The 27,492-nt window shown below is 45.3% G+C and overlaps 2 protein-coding genes across 7 annotated transcripts in view; both read right to left on the reverse strand.

Moving 5' to 3' along the window:
• PDLIM1 (PDZ and LIM domain 1) overlaps positions 1 to 5,518 on the reverse strand; it is a 43,607-nt gene extending 38,089 nt beyond the window's left edge. The window contains exon 1 of the mRNA XM_059477318.1: positions 5,363 to 5,518. Coding sequence (XP_059333301.1) covers positions 5,363 to 5,458 — 96 coding nt within the window. The 5' untranslated portion in view covers positions 5,459 to 5,518. The remainder of the gene's footprint in view (positions 1 to 5,362) is intronic.
• Positions 5,519 to 7,765: 2,247 nt separating this feature from the next.
• Positions 7,766 to 27,492, reverse strand: part of SORBS1 (sorbin and SH3 domain containing 1) — a 71,906-nt gene continuing 52,179 nt past the window's right edge. For 2 of the 6 annotated variants that reach the window (XM_059476959.1, XM_059476958.1), the window contains 11 exons: positions 27,213 to 27,380; positions 25,738 to 25,784; positions 24,126 to 24,240; positions 23,895 to 24,020; positions 22,645 to 22,839; positions 19,997 to 20,725; positions 18,599 to 18,715; positions 12,897 to 12,956; positions 12,072 to 12,130; positions 10,701 to 10,813; positions 7,766 to 9,927 (listed from right to left, as the gene is read on the reverse strand). In XM_059476959.1, coding sequence (XP_059332942.1) covers positions 9,860 to 9,927; positions 10,701 to 10,813; positions 12,072 to 12,130; positions 12,897 to 12,956; positions 18,599 to 18,715; positions 19,997 to 20,725; positions 22,645 to 22,839; positions 23,895 to 24,020; positions 24,126 to 24,240; positions 25,738 to 25,784; positions 27,213 to 27,380 — 1,797 coding nt within the window. In that variant the 3' untranslated portion in view covers positions 7,766 to 9,859. Of the gene's footprint in view, positions 9,928 to 10,700; positions 10,814 to 12,071; positions 12,263 to 12,896; positions 12,957 to 18,598; positions 18,716 to 19,996; positions 20,726 to 22,644; positions 22,840 to 23,894; positions 24,021 to 24,125; positions 24,241 to 25,737; positions 25,785 to 27,212; positions 27,381 to 27,492 lie in introns of all 6 variants that reach the window. The other 4 variants (XM_059476957.1, XM_059476955.1, XM_059476960.1 and 1 more) reach the window with 3 other exon arrangements.

Below are 27,492 nucleotides of genomic sequence, written 5' to 3' on the forward strand. Positions count from 1 at the left end.
AGAGTTCTCTCTTTAGGCGCTTTGGGGAACTTGTCCAGAACAAGGTGGGTCAGACATCATCAGAAAAGATTATACTGGTTGCAAAGAAGAGGTACAGAGAAAAGGGAACTCCAAAGTTTGGGTGACATCAAGCTGCTGCATAACAAACGACCAATTAATCTGAATGTGGGAACTGAGGAAAAGAGAACCCTGGCTCCTAGGAAAGACAAGAGTACTGCCCCTGCATGTAGCTCTGGTAGGAGGCATCTGATTAGTATCACAAAAATTGTAAAAGTTTTTTCCAAGGTAAAAGTGCTCCCCCAGATCAGGAAACTGGACTGGAAAAGATCAAACCTATCCTTGCCCCAAAGCACTTTGCATTTACCCCAAGAATATTTGCTGCTTTGCCCTTGCTACAATTAAGGAAGATTTCTTTTCATCCAAACCCTGGTAGCCAGGGAAATCAGAAAAGTCTTTTCATCTTCTCAGCAGCCATTTGTACCTTTAAGGACAGGATTTTTCCAGGAAACTGCCCAGATTGATGTTGATTTCAAAGCCTGTAGGGGCACAACCTCTGCCCTTCACAACCTCTGCGCTCTGACAGAGCAGACAGGGCTCCCACCAAGCAATGCACAGGGCATCCTGCTGTCCTCTGAACACCAGCCCAGCCACCTCTGCAGGGCCAGAAGCTCTTGGCAGGTGACACCAAGGAGCAGAGTTCCACAGGCCCTTATCAGCTGTTGTGGAGCAGCAGGGCTGGTGCTGCACAGCCCCTGCCCCACCCGCAGCCAGGCAAACATCCCAGCAGCAAACACAAAGCCACCTTGCCCTTCCTATAAAGCCCAGCAGCTTTCCCCAGCTGTCTCCCTCTGCCCAGACAGCCCCAGAACAAACCCCCAGCACAGTGCTGAGATTTGCAGTCACGGGCACAAGAGCTGGACCCCGTGGCAGAGGAACTGCAGTCATAGGTGTGCACAGTGCAGACCAGCCAAGGCTTTCTGGGTGAGGAAAGCCAGCCCAACCCTAAATCCTATCACATCCACCACACCCCGTGTTTCCTTTGGCAGAGGAAAGGCCAAAAGGTTCCACTCTGGGAGCAGAGGGCTGCCCGGAAAGCCCCAGCTCTCCTCTTGTCTCAGAAAAATAACCTGCAGCCAGAGTCTCTTCCCACCTGGGGCAGAGGCTGGAGCACAGCCCCCAGGGCAGTCACTGGTGCCACTCAGCTAAGCCCTGGCAGCACCGGGGGGAGGACAGTCTCCACCCATGCCATTAAGGGATGCCATTAGCAGGGTGTCCCCCATCAGCAGGGCTCTCCCTCACCACTGGCTCTGGGATGCCTTTACTCAGCTGCTTACTACATGGTTGACAGGGTAAGGATATCAGCTGGTACCAAAGCTAAACCTGGTATCTTTTCACACCACAGGATTCAGTCCCATGATTTCAGATGGGAAATGGATTAATTAATTGATTTCAGACCATCAAGTCCAGTTTTACCACTAAATCAAGCTTTAAGTTTATAAAGCTGGTTCAGAGGGCCATGCTTGAAAAGAAAACCAACACACTCAAATGCCCAATTATGATCCAATTCTGTATTTTATATAAATTCTGAGTTTTTAATATACCACAAATAGATAAAATATCAGACTAAGCAGCAATGAATTCATTTTACAGTGGTCAAAATCAGCAACAAGCATCATGTTTGGATTTCATCTTTTGAACGTATTTACATAACTGGGCTGTCTTGAAACCAATTTTTCATTGGAAAACTGGTTTTATAAGAAAATGTCCAGTTTCACAGACTCCAAGAGACATCCTTAATGGAGCTGGGACGTTTTTGACATGACAAAACGGCAAAGATCTGTTTTGCCCATATTTTGGGTCAGATGCTCAAGATCGCTACCACAAACATTATCTCAATAACAAAGTTTATCAGACAGCTCCATGTATTCAGCTGGAAAGAAAAAGCCTCAATGTTTATCAAAATCAAATGCAACCAAACAGGCAACAGCTCATGTTACCTGAGGAATGAAGGGGGATGGGGTCTGTCAACTGCACTGCTTTTCAGACTGCTCCATTCCATCAGTGGCTGCTCATACAAGGTGCTGCTTGCTCCCTCCATCAGGTCCCAGCCTCAGTGGGATTTAACTGAGAACTACCCTGTGCACAGGTCACCTCCACAGAAATGATTACCTGTATGTATTGTGTCCATTCCTGTCTCAGAAAGAACTTTTCTCAAATTCTACCCCACTGACTCACTGCAGAGTACATACAAAGAGCAGTAAAGACAAGGGCCTTTCCTACTCCTGTAAGGAAATCCAGCAGGCTTTGACCCAGAGTTCATTACACTGATCAACACAAGTTTGGGGTTTTTTCTGAACAAAAACTGCAATAAACTGTCCACCAGAACACTAGAGTTTTAAAAAGAAATGCAAGCCAGAAACATCTGTGAAGCATCCGTCCTAAAGAGACAGGAAACTCCACAAGAAAATCTCATGAGCAGCATTTGTGAAATCTCCATACTCAGTTCTCTCCAGGAAGACCAGTCCAACATAACCAAGAAACCAGAAGTGTTCTCACAAAAAGATGCTTGTGATGTATTTGAGCCTGAAGCAGTTTTGAACACATATTTCAAGTGGGAAGTGAGGTAGGGCAGTGACAAAAGACAAGGTAAGAGCAGTTGTGGAAATGCCACAATCTTTCATCTGCTGCTCCTCTAAGGCACAACCAGACATTGGTACCATGCAGCCAGTGTCAGCCAGAAGCCCTTGGCCAGGCTCTGGTGGCTCCCATGCTCATGGCACCAGTGGTCCTCATCCTTCTTGGACCCAGGACTGCAACACCAAGTTTCAATGACTTCCTCTGGAGAACAGCCCAAACGGTGCTGCCTCCCACCAACACGACTACATTCCAGTGCAGCTGCTCCCCAGCTCACTGGGAGCTTGGGAAGCCAAAAGCCACTAGCAAGAAGCTGAGGCACAATGGTGATGAGGGGCCATAAATACCAAGATAAACTCGAAAGCTTAACAGCACAAGTATGATGGTGCCAGAAGCCAAACATGAGCTCCTGGCAGACAATGCAGGCTGAATTTAGGCACCTGGTTCAAAGAGGGCTGCAAGACATCCAGCTGAGGCCTATGCCTGGATGGACGTCTCTCCTGGCATCCCACCAAGCCAGCACATGGAACAGCATGGTGATCCCATCCGTGCATCACTGGGACAGGCTCCACTGGCTACATGGGACAGCACTGACCCCATGGACAGCGCTGACCCCATGGACAGCACTCCCAAACAGCAGCACTCAGTGTCAGGATGCCACTGCTCCCCACGCCCAGGGCAGCAGCCCAGCCCTGTGCACCCCTGCTAACAGTGCTGCTCACGAGCACATCTGTGCACCCACTCACCTCCCACTTGCAGCACAAAGTAAACATAAGTGCTGAGGAGGGAGAGCTGCAACCAAGGTAATGCTCTTATCACAGGTCACAGCCTCCCCACCCTCTCAGGTAACCCCTCTATCTCATAACACAACAGGATCAAGGCCCTCACAACCCCTGGCAGATGTCAGTCCTATGGCCACAGCTCACCCCATCCTGTGAGGGAAGAAGGGCTCCGTGCCAGAAATGTCCCTAGTGAAAACACAGGTGCCAAATAAAATCAGCAAGAATATGTAAAATCATCACACAAGGAGGAACAGACTTTTTAAAACAGGTCAAAACTGGATCACATATTTTTTTACATGGTAAGGGGAAGACTTGCCAAGAATTTCACTCCTGAGCCCAGGAGAGAAATCCAGGAGCCTTACGAGCAAACCACAGGAAAGATTAATGACTTGAAGTCTGGGAAGGGAAATTAAAAGTGTCAGAGGAGTCACAAGAGAAAGCCCTGATAAGAGCTAATTGTCAGCATTTACGTCACCACGATCGGAGAGGCTATTTTATTACATTTTAGTCTCTAGGGTCAGAATTTCTCACGAGGTGGTTATTTTTGCTGCTTTGCTGATCTATGTCCCTTGGTATGTGCCTATAAGCATTGATAAAGGCGACCAAGGAGAGCTAACAGCAGGTAGGGCTTTAGACACCCTTCTGCCTGAGATTCTTGCTGGAAGGAAATGGCAATAACTACCATAACAATGAAGTAAATATCACTTCCCTTACAGTAAAGGTGCTTTCATATCCCAAAAATGCTTTAGAAAAATGAAGCATTATTACTGTAATTGAAAGAGATTACACAGAAAACTAGTAACTCACCCCCCAGCCCCGGTGGGTTTAAGAGCACTTGTGAGCTCTGCCCTTCCTGCAGCTGGCAGCTTCCCCGAGGCACCCGGGCTCCTTCAGGCAGTGGGACCCCACGGCAGGAGATCCCGTGGCAGGAGGCATTTATAAAAATTCACAAGTCTGACCATCCTGGTCTTCTTTGAGGGCAGTAAATTCACGTAAATTCAAGTTCTGGTACGTTCCACTTCCCACAGCCCTTCCTCACCTGGGGCGTGTGGGCACTCCAAAATTGGGCAATGGGGGCAGATGCCAGAGCCCCAGGCTAAGAGCAGCTCGCTGGATGCCTCTGCTTTGCCGAGGGATTGCTGGAACGAGGAGCAATCCCTTCGTTCCTATTCTCATCGGGGAGACCTGCAGCCAGCCCCGACAAGAGTCTCTGTGCAGTGCACCCGGCGCAAAGCCGAGCAGAGTTTGGGGTTCGGGGCCGCACACGGGCCCGCGGCTCTGGGAGCCTGCAGGGGACGGGGGGAAGGACCCAGGTCCCGGCAGGGTCGGGCACTGTGGGGACAGGTGGGGACAGGACAGAGAGCACCGAGCACCTGTGGGGACAGGACAGCGAGGCAGCGAGCACCGGCGTCTCACAGCCAAACGCTGGGCAGAGGAAGGAAAAGCCATGTATAACGCTAAAATTGTTCCGATGCCAAATTTTTGCCATTTCCTAACTAATTTTCTTCAAGGGGGGAGCAAGAAGGACTTCGAACAGAGACGGGCAGAGGCACTAAATACACCTTAACATGGCTACTGTAAACAAAGGCTCTTAACTATACATGGCAAGCAAAGCCTGCGAGCACTCAGCCAACCTCGGTGAGACGGGTTCCCACAGGCTGGGCTGCCAAACCCGAACCGGGGCTCAGGGGATTCCTACTGCCTGCAGGGTCCCTATGGACAGGCTGAGGAGGGAGGTTCGGTGGGAAGCAAAGACCCCGGTTTGCTACAGCTGAAGGGGCTGAATGTGCCACCACCGATTTCACCGCAAACATGAAAACTCAAACAAACTAAAAAACAGGGAGGAGAAAAGGACAAGCCCACCTCCCGCCCCGACTTTGCCGTTCCACCTGCCAGCCCGAGCCGACCCCGCCGCCCGGAGCACCGCCCGCCGCAGCCCGCCCTACCCGGGAGATGGCGAGGGGCTGCTCGAAGTCGCGGCCGCCCACCAGGCGGAAGCCCCAGGGCCCGGGGCCCGAGAGCACGATGCGGTGCGTCCCCATGTGCGCGCTGCACCTCGCGGCTGGCTCCGACCGCCCCGCCGCCCGCACCGGCCCGGCCCGGCCCGGCCCGCCCCCGGCCCGCCCCGGCCCGGCCCGGCCCGCCCCGGCCCGCCCCCGGCCCGCCCCGGCCCGCCCCCGGCCCGCCCCGCCCGCCGGGCGCGCCCCGCCCCGGGCAGCAGCGCCCGCTCCCCGCCGCCTCCCCGGCTGGAGCCGCTCCCCGGCTCGGGGCAGGCCCGCCCGGGGCAGGGCGGCTGCCGGGATCGGGAATCCCAGCGCCCCTCAGCCGCTCCCTGCTGGCAGGCAGGACAAGCCCCCGGCAGGCAGCCGCACGCAGGAGTGAGTGCCCCGGTGCGGCATCTCCCAAGCAAATACTCTCCAGCCTGGAGCAACGTTAACTCTGAAACCTAATGGGGGCGATGGAATTAAGCGGCCCTACCTGCAGTTTCCCCGCCAGGATGGGATGAGTGAAGTGGAGCCTGGGAAGGATGTTACCTCTCTGCTAATTTATCCAAGGTTCACTGATTTAAAGAGCGTTTTCTTTATCTCTACCCCCTTAAGCACAGTGCCATCAATAAAAGGAATTCTTCTATACAGGTTTTCAGCCAACCTTCTTATCTGTGATTTAGGAAAAATAGTTGTTTCAGTTGCATATTAAGCCCTCAGTAATGTAATGGTGGACAAATGGGAAAGGTTGGTCACAGAACCGGCATTGGCATTTGCAACTGGAGTGCAAGCATTGCTGCTCGCTTAGTTAACGAAGACAGCTCATCCATAAGCACAACATCAGCGAGCTGTATCTGAAGCTGGGATTCAGCCACAGCTGGGGAGCATGGAGCAGGCAGCAAGTAGGAATGATGCAGGTCACCCAGGTACTGGTCCTACAAGACGTGGCCCCAAATGACCCCATCACAAGGCACACCCTCACTTCTGCAATCCCCTTTTGTGGTTGTGCCCTTTTTCCTGCATTAGCTTGTCTTTTCACAAGTTATTTCTTTCCAGGGTCCATGTGTCCAGACTATTAATTTCATCCCTAGCAGAGAGAAGTAGTTCTTCCACTACATCATTGGTGTGGCACTCGTGACAGTGAAGAAAGTGACTGCTTTGCCACAGCAGTGTGCAGGATCTCCAGAGAGCTGTTGCACACTGCTGGGTCACCTTCCCCTCCCTGCTTGCCCAACTTCTGAAGTCACTAGCACCTCTAGCTTCCTTACCTTAGATTAGGTTAGAGTGAGTAAATACCAACGTTCAGCAGTCACAGATGAGTTTCTCCCCTCCCTGTCCAGGCTGCTGTAAAGCAAAGGTGAGGAGAGCTTGTCAGCAAAGCCATGGTCAGGCTGCCCTTTGGCTTTTATATAAAGAGATCTGTGAAACAAAAAAGGGCTTGTGTCTGTGTGCTTTCTAAACACATGTAGCCTGACGCTTTTTCTGTCGTGGTAGTTTGGTTTTAGGATCAACTTGTTTACAGTTTGACTTCCTAAAAGCATTGTGAGTGCAGCCATGATGTTTATCTGTCTGCCTGGCCATCCAGGCACATCATCACAGAGTCTGAATCTGTTGCACAATTTTGGCTTAGTCTGAGATGGACATCTCCAAAAAGTTAAAACTCCTTGTGAAATACCAGTCTTTAGGGTGAGCACAGTCCTGCACATGCCTTCCCTCACTCCTTCAGGAACTGTTCCCTTACACAAGGCACGCCCAGAAAGTCCCAGCTAGGTGTATTGCTGCAGGGAGACAGGGGACAATCACCACAGACCTACAAACCCCATGAATTAATGCTGTAGCCATACCTGCCCTGTCAGGGTGCAGCTACCAGATAGCAGAGTCTTAAAGCTTTTGACCCAAGCCAGGGTTAAAAATGCACATGTAAGCCCAATACCAACTGACATCCCTTCCCCCACAGGCTGGCATTTTGAGTTTCTTGCCTGACTTAACCTGGGTGGTCTTTTCATCTGAGGTCACAAAGACCCTTTGTAAACCAGTGCAGAGAGGTGTACTCCCGACCTCCCAGGTCTGCGTGCACGCCACAGCAACTGTACCCTCACACCATGGTGAGATCAGTGTGTAAACCAGCTTCTCCTCTGCCTTTTTGCCTTGGTTTCTTTAAGCAAAAGTCAGAGCCAGCCTACAGCTCAGGAAGGACTGATGAGCTCAAGCCAAATCACAAGCAGGATCCTCAGGTGCAGTGGTGAAGCCCATGGCAGACAGCCACACATCAGTATGGATACAGTGGGGCACTAAAACAAAAGTGCATTGCTACAGGAACAACCAAAGTAATTTTGTTTAATAACTTGTACAAGGAACACAATAGTAATTCAATAATTCCATTTATTAATTGCCAAATAGTAATCCACTGCAATAAGAAACAAAAAATCAACACAAAAAGAAGTTGCAGTTTGTGTGGATATGCGTGGTGTGTGTGTGTGTGTTCGTGTTTAACTTAAACTGGCAAGAGCAGGAACAGAAAATTAACTTTTAAATGAGTATGTTATATACAGTCAATATTAACATGTTACTTTGCTGGATACATTTATTTGGTGTTATCCAATCTTACCAACAGGCCTAAACATTGTTGCAAATAACTGGAGGGCAAACCCAAAGCAGAACAACTAACCCATAAATAAGATGCAGGATTCAAGATATCTCCTGCAGAAAATAAACAGTGGTGCTTTGTATCATATCTGAAACCTTTCATAATGAATATTTTGTGCTAAAACTCTTTATGTGAACATACACAGAATTCCATCACTTAAATTAAAGTGGAAAAAAATCCCAACCTTTCACAACTGCCTTTTTTTCCCCTCCCTTCACTCAATGTGTTTAAATTATTTCTCTATACAAGGTAAGTACATTGTCTGTACAAAGTTAAATATACATATTTACAGTCAAACTTCTGAGACACAGAGTCTTCTCTTCCGCTGACTGAGACGGAAGACAAGCCTACTTGATTTCAAACCCAGGAGCATGGCTAGTTTATCAAAACATTGCAAGTCGTGCTAACAGTTAGTTGTAGTTTACTCTTAATAAATCTGTATAAAAGCATCAGCATAAAAATAGGCATTTTATATTATTAAATACGGCTTATGACAAAATAGCAATCTACCCTTTGCTATTTGTACGGCAATTGTAGGAAGCAGAGTCTGCTAGAATTGGTTTTGTTTATGCTTTTTCTTAATAACAAAAAGTCTATCAAAAGAGTATTCATAGTGGATTTACAGGCAAACATACAACCAAGCCATAGGGGTTTTTTTTCCCCTCAAGGAAATACAAATCTATGTAACTGGTAATAACTGCTGGGAACAGCTTTTCAAATTGATTAAACTTTTTTGTATGACTAAGAGGCAGCCAAAATGCATGTATTTATTTGACCTACCATCAACACTGTAACCAAAATGAAAAAAAAGGCACCCTCAGTGATACATTGTTCAGATTTATCAGAGCCTCTAAGATTTAATGCTGGGAAAGAAGTCCCAGCATTTCATCCCAGAGCATACACTGGAAAAGGTGTGTGATCCTTTAGGGCCAGCCACAGGGCAAGAGGAGCAGAGCAAGTGAACAGCTGTAGGACTCATAAACAGAATTTGCCCTCGCGGATGTTCTGTTTATTGGTTCTACTCTTTGTGCAGATAAATGTCAAAGCTAGGCTGATTTCTCTTTAAAAAACAGGACTCAGTTAATTTTGCACACAATACATTCACACACACACCCCCTGCACAAAAGAAAAAACCCTGCAGAGATCAGTGATATGTTATTGAAGGGTTTGGGATTTTTTACACTTTTGCATTATGCTTTGGCTGACCTCTCTGGATTAAACCACCAATCCCAAACTCCTTCTCCACACAGAGCTCTGCAATTCAATTGTATCAGCTGTCCTCCGCCTCTGCTGGGTCTTAAGATGCATGACATGAAGGAAAGGTTTTCTATGGAAATAGAAGGCAGAGAAAAGTGAGTCTTCAGCAAGGCAGAAATGGGCAGCAGGCCTGTTTCCTGAACTCCTGTTCCTACCAACGTGAGCAGCTGCGGGGCTGAGTACTGCCCCAAAGCACTACCCTATCTCAACACACAAACAAAACCTATACCATGTGCTTCCCTGAAGCCTTCTCAGAGGTAAGTGCTCCGTACAAATTAATATTATCATCAAAACTTTTACTGGGGAAGGGAGAGGAATACACAAAGGCAGCACTGTAAACTAGAAACTGTCTCTTCTTCAGCAAACAAATCACACCCTGACTCCATGGAAGCAGGGCTACACATTCAACTCAATAGTGTACCACATAACCACATCCTCCTAACACTTCTCATCTCTTGTCTATTACATTCATAAATTGTCTGTTTCTTCACTGTTTAAAAACACCATCTGGAAAGGAATCCCACCATCCTTGTCATGGTGGGATCCCTGTTACTTTACAGGTACAGAAGCTTCACGTAGTTGCCTGGGAAGGTGCCAAATTGCCTTGTTCTCCTGGATGTACCTGTTGCAAAATAAAACACAAGGAAGACTTAGTAAGATGGAGACATACCTACACTTAAAAAGGTACAGGTGGCAACCTCTTCTGCCTGCATTAACTGCTAATACTAAAGAGGAGCCCTAGTCAAAGAGTCTTTTGGTACAAACCAGATCACAACTAGCTCTGCTACTAATCATCTTTGGTCATCCCCTTTAACAGGTCCTGGTGAAAGCTCCTGGGCCTATAGGTTGGAAGTCAAACTCCTCTCAGTGTAAATGAGCTAATCCCCTTAAGAAGAGATGGCAAGCCTAGATTTGAAATGTTGAGATAGAGAACACTGTCCAGACTTGCACTCCTTTAAGGTAAAGCATTTTGCTAAATATGCACTTGAGGCTGGATTTTCAGGGACTGCAACTCCTATCCTTGTGTTCTCTTCACCCCCTACTTGCCACTTTCTGTAACTAGTCATGGCTCCCCTCAGCTTTGGAAATGCTACAGAAATCCAGTTTCTCTTCGTTCCCTCAGTTGCTCTGTCATCTGTGTAAACAAGAAGGATCTGGATGAAGAGAGGAATGGAGATACTAAGAAGATAAAAATGGAAGTACTAGAGATCTAGCAAGGAAAACAAAGCTCCACCACCTTGCAGCCTAATTTTAATATTCTTGGTGGGAAAAGATGGAAAATTGTGGAAAAACTGAAGTCAGTTTTTTTCATCATTTTGACCTCACAAATGAAAGCAACTTCTGCAAAACTGCTCATCCCAATAAGCTCTGTTGACAGGCAAGTGTCACACTCACCCACAAACCAGCCATCATCACATTTCTCCATGACATCAACAATGTCACCGTCCCTCAGTTCCAGCTCATCATCATTCTGAGGAGTGTAGCTGTAGAGAGCTTGGTAGCTAACTCTGAAAACCAGAAAGACAGTAGATGTTAGGCATTGAATTTGACATCCCTTCAGGAGGAGATGTTCCTCTTCCCCTAATTCCTATTACATATTGCTGAATGCAGTCTGGACCTGTGTTTGCCTTTTGAGAAGTGGAAGCCACCTGCATTGAATTTGCTGTTGTCAAAAGGTCATGGTAGTAAAAAGTGTCATACCTACACTGTGTGGGATATGTGGAGAGCTCCTGCTCCCTTTCTGCCATGTAGTTGTCTGCACAGACAAACAACCAGAGCCTTCCTAACTTGTAGCACCTAGACAGTGTTCAGTTGCAGACATCCCATTAAGTGCAAGCCAAAACCTGGATACACTCATTCTTGGGCGAAAGGAGACAGGTGTTTCCTCGCTCAGGCACATAGGCAGAGAGAGCCATAATTGACCACATGGCAGACCAAAGGACTTTAGAAAAAGATATTGCCTACTCTACTGCACTCTATATACATGGATAAATCATGGCTGAGGAGGTATGGTGGAATAGAAAACCCAGGCTGGATCCTGCCCAGAGATGTCATTTGTACCACAGGCACTGTGCATTCACTAGAAAAGATCCTTAGGGAGTGGAAACAATCTTTGGGCAAATTTGGGGAGGCTTGGATTCCCTGTCCATGGAGCATGAAAATAGAGCTGATGTGAGATGCTCCCGCTCTGCAAAAAGCAAAGGCTCCTTTCACAAACCAACTGCTGTCACTATCAGTCCCCAGCACACAGCTGCTATTCTCAAAACCATCAGTGTAAGGCCCCACCAAGCTTAGTGGCAGCTCCACTGAACAGCTTTGAAAATCTCACCCCTGGTCTCTCAGCTACAAATGCACCTGTGGAACTGGTCAGCAATGCCCCGAGTGGCATCAGCGTTGGGACTCTCACTGCACTGTGAGAAGCCATGAACAGAGTGGAACACATTGATCAGGTATAGCCAGTGGATATGAACTTGTTGCCAGCTTCAAGATACAAAGACACCGAGACAGCCTCTGTAATGGAGACCCCATCCGGGATCACTGTTGAGGTGCTATACAGGTCATTGAGGTCATTGTTTCAGGTGCTATACAGACAGAAGGGGCACAGTCTGAAACTCATTATGATGACATGTGGCTACTTTTGTTCTTTAAAGCAAAGCTAACATTTCTACATGATTCTAATTTACCACTGAGAGCTCTCATACCTCCCTATCCTCACCACCAGTCAAAAATACGGGCCCTGGAAAGGTGGGAACCAAAAGAACTTACATGTCTCCTGGTGTTTGACTTCGCTCAGGGCTGGCTCCTTGCTGCTGTGCTTGAGGTTGCTGAGAAATGATGAGAGATGATTTATGGTCATTAGAGGTCACCTTGTGGCGAGAGTCAAGAGGCTGAGAAATAGTACTGCAGTAATGAACAGACTTTTCTGCAATGTTTATGATTTCATTGCAAACAGCTTCCTGTGTGGTAGGCAGCATTGACATCCAAGAACACCCAAAGGACAGTCAACAGGGGGAAGGGAGGGGAAAATATAGATAAGAAGAGATGGGACATTCCAGTTGCAGTACATAAGTCCAGTAAAAAAACCAAAAACAAAAGAAGAGTTGTAGATCCAGGTAAATATCCAGGTAGTGGAGTGCAGAAGGGATCCAGATGTAAGCATGGAAAACAGGCAAGATATAGAAGAATTTGGCATTTAGTTTGAAGATTTGTAACAAATACATTTACACATATTTTTAAAAGAAGCAGCATAAGAGGTTGCAATTAGTTATGCAGTGGCACCATTCCAAATGCTATGAAGTCAGTTCAAGAATGCAAGGTGAGGTTGGGCTGCTCCATTCATGCATTTGGCTTCGTTTAACTTATACCCAGGGTGTGGCAGCACAATTAGCCCAACTTCTCATTGGCTGTGACAGTTTTTTCTAATTGTTAAATTCCCTTCCTTCTGTTGCAAACAAGCAATATATGCAAAGAGATAAATATGTATCTACTTTGCAACTAAAAATAGTGCTGGCATTTTATCTCTTACTGAGGTGTTACTCTCTGGGTGAAGAGTGTCTAGGACTACACAGCTGAGTTAAACAAGGGCCTTACCACATAGCTCTTTTCAGACTCTGTGAGATCTGGTCCAGCTCTCAATGAATGGTGGGAAGGCTGTGTGATCACCAAGCAAATGATAAGGAAGACATTTTAGCAGATGTTATATTGGTCAGAATTAAAAAAAATGTAAATGGAGTGCAGACAACAAAAGGAAATGAACAACTCCTACCCTCCCCACCCCAACACCATACTTTTTGGACAGCAAGATCCTTAATTTACACAAGAGACATTGAGGCTACAGTAACACAACAGCAGCACTCAATGCTGCAAGGGAAAGCAAAACAGAAGGTAGGGCACAGAATCAGAGTGGAAGGTGATGGACACTGCTACAACCAGAAATGGTACAATAGCATCATACTGCATTCCTGTAGGGCAAAAAGAACACAGACAGGAACATATACTTGGGAGCATCAAAATTGAAAGGCCAAAAGCATGCTGGAAGGCATCTGTTGCTGTTTTCAGAAAAGTCCTCAATGACACAGAAGAAAACAGCAACTTGCTTTCTTTTTTTAGAAAGCCAACAGCTCAGGTCCTCAGAAGGCACAATGCCATGTAGCCCCAACAAAATCACTCTATCCTGTTCCAAGCAAGGCTCTGAAATGTTTTATTAATTCCCACAAAAAGGCAGAGTGTCAGGTCAGGCCTTGACTGAAAAACCCAGCTCTAAACAACACCACCAGTGAAGCTGTTGGACTCTGCCCTGCCTCACCCCATAGTCACAACCCTACACAGGGACTGTGTGTCCCAGGACACATAAAGGGAAATCAGTGTTTGAGGCTGGAGGTTTTATGGGGAAGATCACTGAAAAAGCCATACAGATATCCACAGCCTGGTTTTGCACATTTTTGCATATTCAAACACCTACCAAAAGCAAGGTGAGCAAATGTAATGTCTGAGCTGGTGTACTGCCTATAGGGCTGCTTGGCAAAGTGGGTTGAGATTCAGAGCATGGCCATGCTCTGTGATCATTCACCACAATTTTCAAACTTAATTTCACTGGCCTCAATTTTAAGCTTTCTGTCCTCCTCTTTATTCACCTGAGTAGTGCCCTCCAGTAAAAAGCTTCCTTTTTCATGGCATTCTGAGAGAGAGCAGAAGCAGACAGCAGAGAGGTCTGTGACACCTTCAGCCCAAGCATGCTCGAAAACTTTGGAGAAGTGCAGGGTGATGAGCTCATTCCTCACAAAGCTCCACTGAACCACATCTTGGACCTCTGGAACTGTGTCCATCACTGTATTAAAGCAAACCATCTCTTTTCTCAAGGACTGTGACCCATTGTAGGCCAACTCAGCCCCACAACAATTCCTTTGTAGTCAGCTCTACTCTCTGGTGCTGGAATCTGGGGTCACTGCCCTATGAAACAATGCTCTGTTACTATTTATATTTCTAGAGAAAGAAATTTAAATGCAAGTACAATCTACTAATTGCAGTGGAATTTGCATTCAAAGCATTTACTGTGGAGCCTGAAATCCTCACAGGATTTCTGCAAGTCCCTCCTGCCTATCATTTGCCCTGAAAGGCAAATGAAAAAATAACAAATTCAAAGTTAATATTGTGCAGACCAACTGGATATAGTTGATGAGGCCAGAGCTAACTCAGGTGGTTAAGTAGCTGGAAAAAACAATTTTCAGGCTGAGGCAGCTGTAAGAATGTTTTTAGGTGTTTTTTTTTTTTTTTAATTCAAGAAAGTGCTTCTCTGTTCCATACCAATAAATTGACTGCTGAAATTGTGCCATGAGCTAAGACCACATGGTCCATTTCCCACTGATTACTTGTGACCTTCCTGCACAGCTTTTCCTTCTAAAAGCATTAGTATCTATGAATTAAATTAGTTTTTCAAAGCTAAAAAATTGACACTGCCTCTGAATGCTCCACAGTGCAGGTTTGTATTACCAGGAGGAGCAGCATCAAAACCCAGGTCACATTTCCTTTCCTGGCAGAATCCTCATGGGGACTTCCACAAGGCAGCTGGGCAGGGGCAAAGGCCAAGCAGGAACTTCCAGTTCCTGACAAGACACATGATTAAGTGATCTCCTCTGGCCTCTGCTCTGAGATCCATGCAGCTCCCACCAAAGCATTGCATTAACTCCCAGGGATGCAGCAGAGTCCTGCAGGGAGTTGGTGAAACACCTCAGAGTCAGCAACTATGCAGTATTAGCTAAACAGAATGAAGAATGGACCAGATCAGATCCCATAATTTTGGGTTGTAAATGTACTACCACACTAATGTAAACAAGTGACCCTAATAGCATGATCTGTGTGGCTTTTTTATTTTTATTTTTTTTTAGTTCACCAACCAAACTCTACAGTGTTCTTTCAGGGAAGGAAGAGATTAAAGGGGAAAAGAGTGTTATAGGTCCAAATGCTCTTCAAACAGGGGTTTAGATAGCCCATGTACTACTACAAAACACTGAGCCAGCCCTTTAACTCCTGAGGGTAAGCTGAAGGCCCTAAAAGTGACCAAGTATTCACAACCTGTGAGGACATCTCAACTTCTATCTGCTCAGCCACACTATCTGCTTTGTTAAGACTAAATGAATAAACTTAAGCACATGCTGAGGTCTCTATGTCTCCATTTCTACAGACTGTGCACACAAATATGCAGTACAGTTAGTCCCTAAAGCACAGCTGGCCAGTGTTTCCCCCTCATATGGAGTTTGGGGATGGATGTAAAGAGTGCCACAAGTTTGTGAAATTACCAGAAAAAAAGTTCTACATTAAGAGCCTAGAAAAGCCCTAAGGCAGCTTTTAAATGTTAGGCACAAAGATGCTGGGACTGCTCAGCAGTGCTCTCCCTGCTCCTAGTGAAATTCAGCATCATCAGTGCAACTACCCATTGCAGCTCTTGTTCATGTGCCTTCCATCCATTCCAGGTGGGAGTTAAGGAACTACATAAGGAAAGACAAAGCTAAACAGAACAGACTAATAGACACACAAGACAGACAGACAAACTGGTATTCCCTCAGAGGAGGGAACACATCAGCACTGATGCTCCCACATGAATGAAGAACCAAGACCAGGGAGGCCTCCCTAGCCCAGGTGAAACAAAAGGAAAAGCCCTGCACACACCAAGCCCAGCTCTGTGAAAGCGAATGGAAAGCTGGCTGAAGAGTTCTCACAAAGGACACTGAAAAGGCTGCAGAGTGGAGCAGAAGGCTGCCATAATCAGTGGAAAGACTCCCTGGACCCTGGATCAGAAGTTGAAGGCTGTGTCTACAGCAGAAAAAGGCATTTCCCTTGGAAAATAGGTACCAAACGCCTGCTGCAGGCTGGGCAGCTCTGCTTTGGACAGTGAGCACTCAGCTCAGCAGAAATATTGCTGTGCTGAATCTGTGGAGCAACAGAAAGCCACTGCAGGAGGTATAAGTTTACCTTGAACACGGTGCAAAGCAAGGAACATGCTAGGAGTAGTTGGTCTGTGCTGGAGAACATGGGGTCTGAACATCCACCTCATATAACACGGGGTCTGAACATCCACCTTTGGCTCCCCTCTCTACCAGTCAAAAGCAGGTGAATTGCCACCCTGCTGGAGTGGCTCTGTACAAGTGCCAAGGAGCAGATGGGTCCCACCAATATCCCTCATGTGGCTGATACAGGGACCCTTGTCCAGCCTGTCCTGCCTTCCCCACCCCACAGCCACAGTCCAGCCCCAGAGCCAAAACCACCACACTGCTCACACACTTGCTGCCACCACTGCTGACTGTGGCACTGTGCTAATAGGATCTCTGAGTAGAACAGGAATTAGAATGGAAAATTCCTGCGGGTTCCCTGAAATAAATTAATTTGATAGATTATGTTACTCCTTAATAACATATTTTACTAGAATATTGAGACAAGTTATCTGTAAGTTATACTTGAAATACCTTCACATGCTGTGAGGTAATTATTTTTTCTTTTTAGTTTGGACTGGGAAAACAAACAAAAAGGAACTTCAGAACAGTGTAAAGAGCCAATGCAATTTATATTTTTACTTAATGTAATAGGTAAGAACAGAGTCCTTACGCCAGACCTATACCAAAGGGTCTTAAACCTGCAAAAAACCCTGGGTCAGAATTTCATAACTGGAGAGGTTATCCATAATGAGAAAGAAAACTAAAATTCAAAATCGTAAAGTATGTGAAACACCAGGGACAGACACTAATGGAAGGAAAACCCAAATGTAATGTCTCATTTCCATGTCTGCTAAGTGATTTTCTCATTTGATTAAAATCAGTTGAGAGGTACAGATTTTTGAAAAGCCTCCAGGGTATTACCTGAAGTTCTGCTGAAACCATCAGCCTCTGTATGGATCACACAGATAATGAGAAGCCATTTGCACATAGAAATATCACTCCTGCTCCCTAAAGAACTGAGGACCCAGAGCTGAAAATGAGGTCAAGACTACTGCTGATGTCACAAATAGTTTTAACTTGATACTGACAATGCTTTGACTGTCAAGGCATATAAAATATAAATATTGACTTGACTTTGACTACAAAGAAAGGCCATGAGATTTTATTACAACCATGTGGAACACCCAAAATAGAACTGTGCTAATCATAACTGGAAACATCTTTGTCTAAATGTGGCTCTTTGCTCCTGTTCTTTTGGATCACATATATCCAGTGCAAGCACCAGCATGACCCAGCAGATCAGAGCTCAGGAAAAAGGCCAACACAGGAAACTTCTATGGATTTTCAACATGAAGCAGAGTAAGTATTCTATTGAACTCAGATGTTGAAAGTGAAAGGGAAGCAGGAGGTGGTTGTTCAGTAAAAAGTTGTGCAAGCTTCAAGTGGAAGAAAATGAGCAAAGGTAATAGGAAAATTTCAGGGTTTAAGCTGTCTCTCTCTTAATATAATCAAGAAAGTAACATTGGCAGCTATTTCCCACATTCATCCTGTATGATCAACTTGCCTGGTTCACTGATCAAGCTGAAGACTGCTTCCCCAATACCCACCACTAACAACTCAGTCCAGTGTTCCAGTTTTTGTTAATGGTGAACTTTCTGTTTCAAATATTGCCATCTTGTGGAAGCTGCCTTGAAGGACTGATGAGGCACCAGCAGATGTCAGCATTGCTCATTCCCATCCTCTGGGCACCTCAGACACAGTGCTGGGGCTGAGCCATGCTGCACAGACCCTACTGCATCCCTCTTCAAAAACATTTGTAGCTCTCAGCAATAGAGCTGAGAAACTCTGAATCCTACCTGAGAAGACCAGAGCAGGCCCCTGGCATTGTGGATACCAAGATGTGTATGCCTTATCCCCAGCTCTGAGATGCTCAAACCCTGAATCCTGATCTCAGGTGGTTAAACAATACCTGAACCAAATTTTCTTGTGCTACACCATTCCTACTAAGAAGGCCACCAACACTGCAGTATAATGAAATCAAGCTGTAGGAACTCAAGGTCAGAACTAAGTAAGCCCTGAGTTAATCTTTTGGAGGAACCAATAAACAGATCCTCAGCTGGTACAAACAAGCAGAAACCTAGGTTTGACCTATGTAGATTTGCAGCAGCTGAAGATTTTGCCCATACCTCCCCTTCTGCACAGCCTGGAAGTAATTTTTCTTTTTTTTTTAATAAAAACTCTAACTCTGAGGAAAATTACCTCACCTGTGTAATCAATGAGCTGCTAAATAAGCATATGACAAAACAATGGCATGGCATGGAAACGACTGTAAGTAGTGGAAGAGTAATCAGCAAAGATGATTACCTGTGGCTTATTGACTCTGCGTGTAAGTCTGGGAGGTGGCTGGGTTGTGACAGTAGAGGAAGAGAGGGTAGAGGAAGAGAGAGGAGCAGATGAAGAGAATACTTTTGAGTCTGCAGTCTTTTGAAGAAAAGAAAAATCGGTCAGCTTGGCACATACTCTCTTATCACAACCACTGCTAGTGATAAGAGCATTTACTATCCAGTAAATTTGAAGCACACACATCAACAGTAACTCCATGCAAGGACAAGTGCAGTTTCCAGTTGGTTTGTCTCAGCTGACCACCTTACTCTGTTTTAAACATGCAGGTTAAGTAAAAAAAAATGCTACTAAAATATATCTGGATGGTAAACAGTACAGTATTAACACAGCTCTCAGTAGACTTCTGGTTATGATTCAAGCAGAAATCAAATTATTTGTCATAAGTTTGCCCAGTGTGAAACACGTCATCTTGGAAACCCTGTTTTCTCATTATTTAATGTTGGCTAGATGGGGTATGTCATGGAGGCTATTGCAGTGCATCCAATACAGTATTTAGAATTCTATGATTTCAAACTCTCCAAACTTACACTCCTTGGGGTACTGTAATGTAATTGAGCTGGCTGTACCCCACAACGTGCCCCAAGGCAACAGAGAGCTACAAAGTAAAGTATATATCCTATACAAAGACTGAGGGCTGAAGATACGTTGTAGAAGCTACTGGAGAGTTCCCTCTGTGTTTCCTCTAATTGTAACATATGGCTGCATAAAACTAAAAACTCTTAAGGGAAACCATCAGTAGGTCTAATTCTCTTTTGTGGCTAAAGCCTTTCATATAATTTTAAAAATGCAAAGGTAATAACTTCTCCTCAATACATACATGACAATCAAAACTCCCTTAGTCATGCACATCCCAGACTAAGGTTCACTTAGGCTCCAGGATCAACAGGGGACACCTTTTGTGATTCTAGGAGCCAGGTTTATGTTTAAAATGCTTTTTGGTCCTTAGGAAAAACCAACAAATTCTATAACCAAAAATGATTCAGTGCACACTGTAAAATCTCTGATTAGCAAGAAAATGTCTGTATTCTGCACAGTGGGCCTGTGTGTTGCTTTCATCTGATGCGTCTGGTAACAGCCACTGTCTGGGACAATCCCCTCATTAGATGTGACTGATTGTGTCAGTGCCGTGTTATCTATTCTGGAATAATTTTTTCTACATTGCTCTTGATCTCTCTTCCAAAATGTTTTGATCTGCTATAAGTGAATGCCACTGGTGACCCCTGAAAAAATGCCTTAAGATCATCAAAATGACATGTGGCAGCCACTGGCTCTGCTTTGCCAGCAGAGCAGCACAAACGTCAACCCACCAGTTAAACAAAAATCAGCGATTCAGAGCAGTACACACACATGCAGAAGTACCTTCTTTTCCCCGCTTTGAAACTTTCCTGTATCACCTTTCCTCACGTGTCTTTTCTCTGTTTTACCTCCCTGAACAATAGCCATTAGCTCCTGACACAACTGGTTGTCCTCAGAGGAACCCACAGCTCTCTTTTCTGGGCTCGCACGCATGTCTAGCTGGGACGGTTTCAGGCAGCGCTCAACAGAGATCTTGGGGACAGCATGAGCACTCTGCTCAGCGTGGCTGCTGCCCTCTCCTGCTTTTGGGAGCCAGGCTGGGCTGGCAGTGGTGTCACGCTGCTCTGCGAGGATGCTCTCGGGGCTCTCCACTGCCCAGCGAGAGGAGTTAGAGTAAGTCACGCTGGGAGAAGGGGAGTCAACAAACTTCTCTTCGTTTTGTGGAGTGGCCTGGTAGAAACTGCGGGCAGAGGATTGAGGTCTGGATGAGGAAGAGGGCAACGGGGACCTAACGGACCTGGGAGTCGAGGAGCCAGAGAGATGAGAATGGTGGAGGCTGACTGTGGGGGAAGGGCTGGCTGCAGCAGAAGGCGAGAGATAGTCAGGGTGAGAGAGGGAGGCTTCGGGCGGAGGAGGCAATGGAGGAGTTATGGCAGGAGTGGTGCTGGGAGACACTCCCACGGTCAGAGCAATCCACTCGGATGTGACCGCCTGCACCTCTGGAGACAAAGCGCGGCGCGCAAAAGGCAAAGGCGGAGGAGTTGGAGTATGGAGCAGCTCAGAGCTGGGAGACTTGAAGGAGACAAAAGCAGGAGAGAAAAAGAAAGAAATGAATAAAAAAATAATAAAGAAAATACAAAACCAAGCAAAAGTAAGAGGAGAGAAAGCAAGTGTGGAGAGAAGCTGATCTGTGACCACATACAAAAGTTCTCTTCTGCTGTGTTGGAGACAATGCTGTCCACAGCTACTCCAACCGCAGAGTCCAGCCTGTATCTGTGCTGCGAATACCCTTCTCCAGCCTTTGCCAGTATCCCAGACACAAAACACCTTGTGACCTCTGACTTCATACCATAAGCTCTAAGTCCTTCAGGGAGCAGGTGAAGCCACCATCATGATGGCAGAATGCAGCATTGGATTGGCCTGGCAGCAATAGCTGGGGTCCCAGCAACTCACACTGTGGATCCAGCCAGAGTTCACTGCTGCAATGAACTTTGACTTTATCCAACTTCAGCATGAGCAATGCCTGCTCCTCAGGAAGCATGCATTGCAGAAGCTGCGTAGGAGAAAGGGATCAAAAAAGCCAGCTGGGGCTATTAGCTCTTCAGGTGATTAAAATAGCTCCTGGGTTTAAAGGACAGAACACACTACAAGTCCTGTCTGTAGCTTTTACCATCAGCAGTATCAGTGAGAACAGCTACATTAGCACTTGTCAGACTGTTTCTCAATCCTCAGCCAAGTCAGGCAAAAAACTAGGGAGAGTACTGACTTTATAGGAGAGGAATCAAAAGAACAGGAAAGAAAACTAAAAAAAAAGGTGGATATGATCCCTTCCATCCAAGGAAGAAGCCTGCAGGGAGCTTGTGGAAGATAGGGAATAGCTATGGAGAGGCTGCCAAGCTCACAGAAAAGCTCAGCTGATGTCTTGACTGAGAATCCCAAATAAGCAACAAGTTTTTCCTCTTTACACAGTGGCTAAGACTGAAAACACTCCTTTTAGGAAAGATCCAGACAGACAACAGGCATGAGTCATGGCATCTTTTTTCCTATCCTTTCTGTACCATATATCCCTTCCTCACAATCCCAGCTCTCCCCTTATGTTTCTTGCAGTCTTGACCTTGTTTTGGTCCCATTAGTGAGAGGGAAATGCACCAGAACATCATGGCCATGACCCAGACATGTATGCTGACCTTCCTCTGGCATGAGTATTTGCACGATGGGAGCAAAACAAAGGGATTTAGAGACTCACTATCGCCCTGATAAGTTTGCCATGGCAAACATTCTGAGATGCCCATATAACCACCTGCTGCCATTTTGATTTTTTCTTTGAACTGCAGTATGGTTTGTAGTGAATCTGATATTCATGGAAGATCCCAGACTGACCTGCTCTCAAAACCTGAGTTCATGTAGCAGCATTTTCAAATAATGCAAGCTGTTCTCCTGACTCTGTCCCCAAAAACCTTGGTCATGAGTTAGATCATACAGGAGCAGGTATACAGCTTAATTCAAGCTGATTGGGATCAATATAATGACTATTACAGACTACAGCACTTCTTAAAACCTTACAGACTATGACACTTTTAATAGTCATAATACAAAATTCCCCTCATCACAGTAAAGGTGTGTGAAGTGTAAACACATACTCAGGAAAAGCTGGATCACTCTGGATCACTAATTCATTCTGTCTCCGACAGTGAAATTTAATCATGTGGCTGTGAACTGCAATCCTTTCAACCTGGCCTGGATTCAAGCTCCAAACCAGAGATGCAAAGCTGAGTCTCCAAATCCCCAAATGATCCGTTCATTAACCTTTCTGGTAAATGAAACATCACCTCTTCCTGCAGTTGAAGCCTACTGCAGGGAGCACGTAGCTTTATGGCACAAAATTTATGGCACAAAATACAGCTTTCTTTCAGCTACTGCTTCTTGCACAAGAATGGCACTATCCCACAGTTCTGCAAGGTGTTGCACCTGGCTGCATCTAGTGCTAGTACCTGTGGTGAGGCTGTGATGCTGCGGCTGGGGGAGAGGGACACAGGTGGGTCGGGATAGTCAATGGCGTTCTTGACCACTGGCCGCTTGAGCACCTCCACGTACGTGACGGGGAAGATGCCCTGGCGACTGGTGCCAGGGATTCTTCCTTCATACCAGTTCTCATCCACTCGTCGAATCAACGTGATCCTTTCACCCTGTGGGAAGGAACAGCAATGTAGTTCTGATTTTAACATGTTTAATCATTCCAAAGCAGATTACATTTTAAATCTTGGTGCAGCTGACCTAAAATAATTGGTGGTTCTCAGCCTATTTCCAATTATCCTAATCCTAAACTCTGGGTGGGAATGATATTGTTCAGTTCAGAGAAAGAAAAAATTGCAGATCTTCTCGTACAGACTTGGTCTGTCTGCAGACTCAGTTATGGTCACATTTTCAGGACCCTACCTGCTAAAGTCAGCTAAAAATGGAAACCAGCAGTTTCAAGCTGACCATGAGACTCTCAGGCATATGAGGTGTACAGAAAGTATGCACAGGTCTGCAGTTTAAACTAGGTCTCTCTATGGTCTCTCCAAGTTTGGCTGACAAAGTAACTTCCAGATCCTTAACATACACTGCAAGCCTCACCTTCATATATAATTAAAAGAGAAGACAGAGAAGATCTAATCTGAGCATCAAAACAGAAAGCTGGTTGAGATGGAGAATTTCTGCTACTTAATCTAAATACGGATGACTTTCTTTTGAACAGGCATTACACAGCTCCTTTCCCACACCTTCACTCTGCAGTCAGTCTAGCCAGTCACCTCAATACCACAGAACCTGGCTTGCTTAATGATTTGGCTTGTAGCATGGAGATGGTGAACCCAGTTACCTTCATTTCTAAACCACTGTAACTGTGTGACTGTAGTCACTCTGTAACTGTGTGGGCCTCCACTGAATCCAACCAACCTGGAAAGACCTGTCACCAAGTATCTAATTTGCCTTGCAGAGCCAGCTTTCCAGCACTCTTGTTGAAAGTATCTTCTCAGCTGGACCTAAGGAAACAATTGGCACTTCTTGATTTAGCCTACCTGCAACAAAAACGGCAATGTACTACATAATGACTGTGGATTAAAACATGGGTGATGAGGAGGAATCCTTCCTGAATACAGAGTCCATTTTATTGGAGCTTTCATTTGAAAATTGCAAGTTACTAGTGCTAAAAAACATCATCATGTCTGGATTCAATTAATCAACACAACAGAAGCCCTACCTTTCTGAAGGACATTTCCACTTGGGTATCCCCATTGAAGTTGAACTTCGCAATAGCATCTCCATATTCCAATACTTGCAATGGTAATGGCTTTTTGGGTTGAGCCTTCTCAGCTGGTGGAAGGAACTAGAATGAACAAACAGAATCAGCTAAGTCTCATACACGATGCACATAAACTGGTCTCAGGCAGAAAGGGAGCGGACAAAGAACACCTGCAAGGAAAGCAGCTACCTCTATGTATGATCGTGGGAAGATGCCAACTCTGCCATGGTGTTCACCTTCGAGCCAGTTCTGGTCAATCTGCTTGTAAATGTAAACAATATCTCCTTTTTGCAGAGGAAGTTCCCTGTTAACAACACAAGCACTCCATCAGAACTTCACTGGAGGAGAACAGATGTGTTCTTTTTCTGTGCAGCAATCCCTAGGTACCAAGGTGTGCACCAGCATGTTGATACACATCATGCTCCACCCAAAGGACAAGCTAACTGTTGAGGATTACTTTGTTCATATTGTGATGTGCAAGACCTCTCTTGTTCTTTGAGCATTCTATTAAAAAAGTTGGCCTGTGAGGGCCCTAATAACCACATGCTCTCCAGAAGCAATGGGGTAAAGCTCAAGTCAAATATGACACTGGCTACTTTCCATGTTGGATATGATGAGCAGCCCTCAATTCAAGTTTTGAAACAGACATGTCACAAACACCTTCCAAAGAGACATATGATTTTAATCTGAGTTAGTTTGCTGATTAGATTAACATGCTCACATGGTGAAGTTCATCCTGCAATGATTACACTGATGGTCAGCCTATGGTTGAGCAGTCAGTGACCTCAACTGGGCTAAAAATTGGAATTTCAATCCACAGGCTTCAGTGCTAAAATTATGAATGTCTGCAGTTTGAGGAACTGCGGCCAGCTTGTATTAGGCTCATAAACTTACTACTTGGGTCCCCAGAGGAAAATAAGCAACACAGCCTTTTCCAAGATGATTTTTACAAGCTCTGCTTTACTTTTTTCTGGCATTCTGGTATGTTCTACTCAAGGGACACAATGGCTACTCCTAGTCTTCCTCAGTTTTATTACAGGTGCTGGAGAGATGCTATTTAAATTATTACAAATCATCATCTATAGAACATATAAAAAGTATTGTCAGGACATTAGCTCATTCATGCAGGTCCTTCACTGAATTCTGCTCTTCTTTCTTGCCCCTCTAGCAATATTAAAATGAGAGCTTCTCCAGGCTCATGCTGACACAGAGGCTTTTCCAGGCCTTCTCTTCACAGCAGTCTTCTCTAAAAAGAACAAGTAGTGCCATAGGATTCACCCAAAGGACTACAACAGGGCTTGGAGGTACAACAATGACATCTGAAACATCTGCTGATGTATCCATAGATGCCAGGAGAGCAGTAACCACTCTGCACACTTCTTTGTTCTGGATCAGGAAAATGCCAAGCCAGGGGCCCACACGCTTAGAGCTGGGCGTCTGTTTAACTTCTGCCCATGGGCTATCCTGTGCATAGTGAAAAGGATGTTCTTCTCCTGTGGCTCCACCTATCCACAGGGCAGAGCACTTGCTGCAGTAAAGAAAGCAGGTTTGTCCTGAAAATCATGGGGGATAGAGATGCACTGAGAGAGAAGACATTTTTCTCAAGGTCCTTTAGATGCTATGGTCTGCAAGGTTCATATTACTTTTCCCTGCCTTACTATGGACAACGTTGCTTTGGGAACTGGAAAGACATCCTAAAACATGAATCCAATTACATGACACTTCAAAAATGCTGCATGCTGCATCCTAGGGAAAAAGCAGAGGAAGAACACTCCAGGTAGGAGCAACAAGCTATACTCACTTTAGCGTCTGTGCTTTAAAGTCAAACTTGGCTCTAGCAGGTCTCATCTGGAGAGAAAAAAAAAAAAATCAATATATTAAAATAATAATTATGTTTTCAACCCTCTTCTGAGGAAAATCACCCAAACTCTTCTACAGGTAAGATTAGCATGGAAATTGAATGCAGGTACTCTGCTACAAGCTTGCGTGCAACTGGTATTACAGTCCAAATATGTTGGATGGCATCTCCCATCAGGACATAAAGTGCCAACTTCTGGCACAGCAATAATTAGGAGCTCTACAGGAAATAGAAGTAACAGCAGTCAACTTTTAATGTGACTAGCCCTGATGAATGAAAGCTGATCCAGTAACTACAGTTACTGGGGCTCCAGGACCAAATTTCTCTTGACATTTGAATGGAAAAGCAAAATTGACTAGCTGGGAAAAACAATAAGATATTATTTGATGTGGCTCTTATTAATTATTATCTGGCCCTGCTGAATACTGCAATGTGACCCATGTACTCTGTATCAATTGGTAAGAAAGAGACAAAGGTGAAAGGGAAATATGAATAAATTAGGCACACATTTTAAAAAAGTCTTCAGTGGCTAAAGAACCAAAATGAATGTTGACAGCAGGCCTGGGCTCTAAAAGGTTCACCTGGCTAATTTTCTAAAGGCCACAGAATATTCAGACAATTTCACAGTAATTTTGGTAACAGAGCACAAAATACAAAGCAGTCACATTGATGAGGCTCCAGAGCATTTGAAACTAAAGGGCAGACAGGTGTACTTCATCCATATGGTGAGCACCTCACCCACCACAGTGCAGCACCTCTGGGGAAACAGAGCTGCTGTCAAGAGCCCAGCAGCAATCCATGTGAGGCAGGAAAGGCATTTGGCCATAACACCTGGACACAACATCCAGCCCTCCAGGAAAGTGCCTTGGGCTCTTGGAAAAAATATGTACCTCCTCCTTTGTCTCTTTCAGCAAGTCCAACCAAGTTGAACGCAGTGAAACATGCTGAGACTTTTTGTCTGAATGTTTCTAAAGGACATTAAGCATATTTCAAAAGGAGAAGCAATGTATTTCTAAAAAAACCCACAACTATGTGACAGCCACATGGCCAGATCAACAAGACATGAAGTTTCTAAGCATAAGGCACAGACAAGAAGACAATGTAGCAATATGATGCAAAAGATGTAGAATGCCTTTGATTGACTAAGTAGCTGATATTTAAAGGCATGCATCACAGGTGTGCACCAGCAATTCTCAGCAGGCATGCTTTAATATATGCAGCTTGGTATAAGATATCAATTAATTTACCAGGCATAAAAGTCAAAGCAGATCTAAATGAAGCCAGAATGGGAAAGGGGAAGGTGGAAAAAAAACAACAAACGACATTCTCTGAAGAGCTAATGTCGGCCTAAAGCACAACATTGTGAGAGGCAATTATTGCTTTGGGTCAAGCAGCAGACTGAGGTAACTAAAACAGACCTCTGACCCAGATTTCCTCTTTGCAGTATCGTCTACATTTAGGAGGTCCCCAAATCGTTCATTAGTGATAAACTGATGGTGCGTTGGAATAACCCCTGTGTGCCTTCTAGCGGCAATATCAGCTTCTTCTTGCTCACGTTTAAGCCGTCTCTGGTCCTCTAAAAGTTTCTGCCATAAAATTGCATAAAATGGGCAGTAAATCATCTAGTTAAAGATTCCTGAGTTCCCTGCAAATAGCTGGGGCTTTGCAGTTCAGTATCAAATATTGTTTCTACTAACT

The sequence above is a fragment of the Ammospiza nelsoni genome, chromosome 8 (assembly GCF_027579445.1).
Source record: "Ammospiza nelsoni isolate bAmmNel1 chromosome 8, bAmmNel1.pri, whole genome shotgun sequence".
In the NCBI taxonomy this organism is placed as follows: domain Eukaryota; kingdom Metazoa; phylum Chordata; class Aves; order Passeriformes; family Passerellidae; genus Ammospiza; species Ammospiza nelsoni.